At 53.1% G+C, this 1,287-nt stretch overlaps 1 gene segment (V, D, J or C); it reads left to right on the top strand.

Moving 5' to 3' along the window:
• LOC123521712 overlaps positions 1–1,287 on the top strand; it is an 11,712-nt gene that overhangs the window by 7,470 nt on the left and 2,955 nt on the right. The window contains 2 exon segments of the C gene segment in view: positions 698–1,015; positions 1,109–1,284. Coding sequence covers positions 698–1,015; positions 1,109–1,284 — 494 coding nt within the window.

Raw genomic sequence — 1,287 nt, 5'->3', positions numbered from 1 at the left:
TGAATTGAGGTAACTTAAATGAGCTGAGCTGGGTCCAACACAGCTTTACTGGGATGATCAGAGCTGGTAAAAGGAGCCAGTTGAGGTGCTTTGGAGTTCTATTGAACTAGTCTGGGCCACACGGGCCCAATGTGAATGGAGCTGGTTGTGCTGCACTATCTTGGATATCACTACTATACTGACCTTTCTGGGGCTCATGAGATCCCTACAAACTGGGAAGTGCCTGCACAAAGAGAGTCCAGGTGGGCTCGATCTCAACTGAGATAGCATGGCTCTCCCTTTGCTGGCTGCTGCTTGTGGTCCGGTTTAGCACTGCTAAATGTCTGGAAAGGGAAACCGAGAGGCCTGACTGGGGTCCAATTTCTGAGGTGAGGCGCATACCTTCTCTTCTGGCTGGGTGCCAGGGCAACACTCCCAGCCAAGGACTAACGGTGGGGACGGGGGCCCTGTGATGAATCCTGGCAGAAATTCCCATGCCACTCTGCCTCAACAGACAGTGCCACCTCCTTCTCATATATCCCGAGCAAGATTTCCCAGGATGGAGAAGTACACAGGCCCTCCTGTTGGCCATGGCTGGCCAGGACAGGGAAGCACAGAGATCGACGTGGGGGATAGAAAAGGACTGGGTTCACTTACATTAAAAAAAAAAAAGTCTCACCTTTTCCCCTTTCTCTTTTGTCCCCTTTGGGGTCTTCAGCAAACCCCTCAGCTCCAAACCTCTTCCCACTTGTCTCCTGTGGAAGCATCCTGCCCGAGCAAAACACGGTGGCCATGGGTTGCCTTGCACGTGACTTCCTGCCCAGCTCCATCACCTTCAGCTGGAGATACAAGAACAACACTGGCGTCAACTCCCAGAAATGGAAGGCCTTCCCATCCGTCATGCAGGAGGGAACATATTTGGCCAGTTCTCAGTTGCTTCTTCCTTCTGAAGATGTCCTCCAGAGCTCTGATGAGTACCTGGTGTGTGCAGCCACACATCCCCAAGGCAACAAGGAAGTACAGGTGGCCTATCAAGGTAAGACGGAGCAGGCTCCCATTTCTCGGTGGGCAGCACAGGGACATGGCTTCCCAAGCTAGATATCCCTTAAACTCTATGTCTTCACCACAGCGCCCGTGGAAGAGAAGTCCCCCAATGTGAATGTGTATGTCCCATCCCGAGAGTCCTTCTCAGACACCAGCAAGCGGACCTCCAAGCTCATCTGCCAGGCCACAGGCTTCAGTCCCAAGAAGATCTCACTGTCCTGGATCCGAGAGGGGAAGCCAGTGCAGTCTGGCATCAACACAGGC

This window comes from Echinops telfairi, unplaced genomic scaffold (genome assembly GCF_000313985.2).
Source record: "Echinops telfairi isolate 266 unplaced genomic scaffold, ASM31398v2 ScPeMD7_43;HRSCAF=161, whole genome shotgun sequence".
NCBI lineage: Eukaryota > Metazoa > Chordata > Mammalia > Afrosoricida > Tenrecidae > Echinops > Echinops telfairi.
The sequence above is the reverse complement of the archived record's forward strand: the minus strand, read 5'-3'. Positions and strand labels throughout refer to the sequence as shown.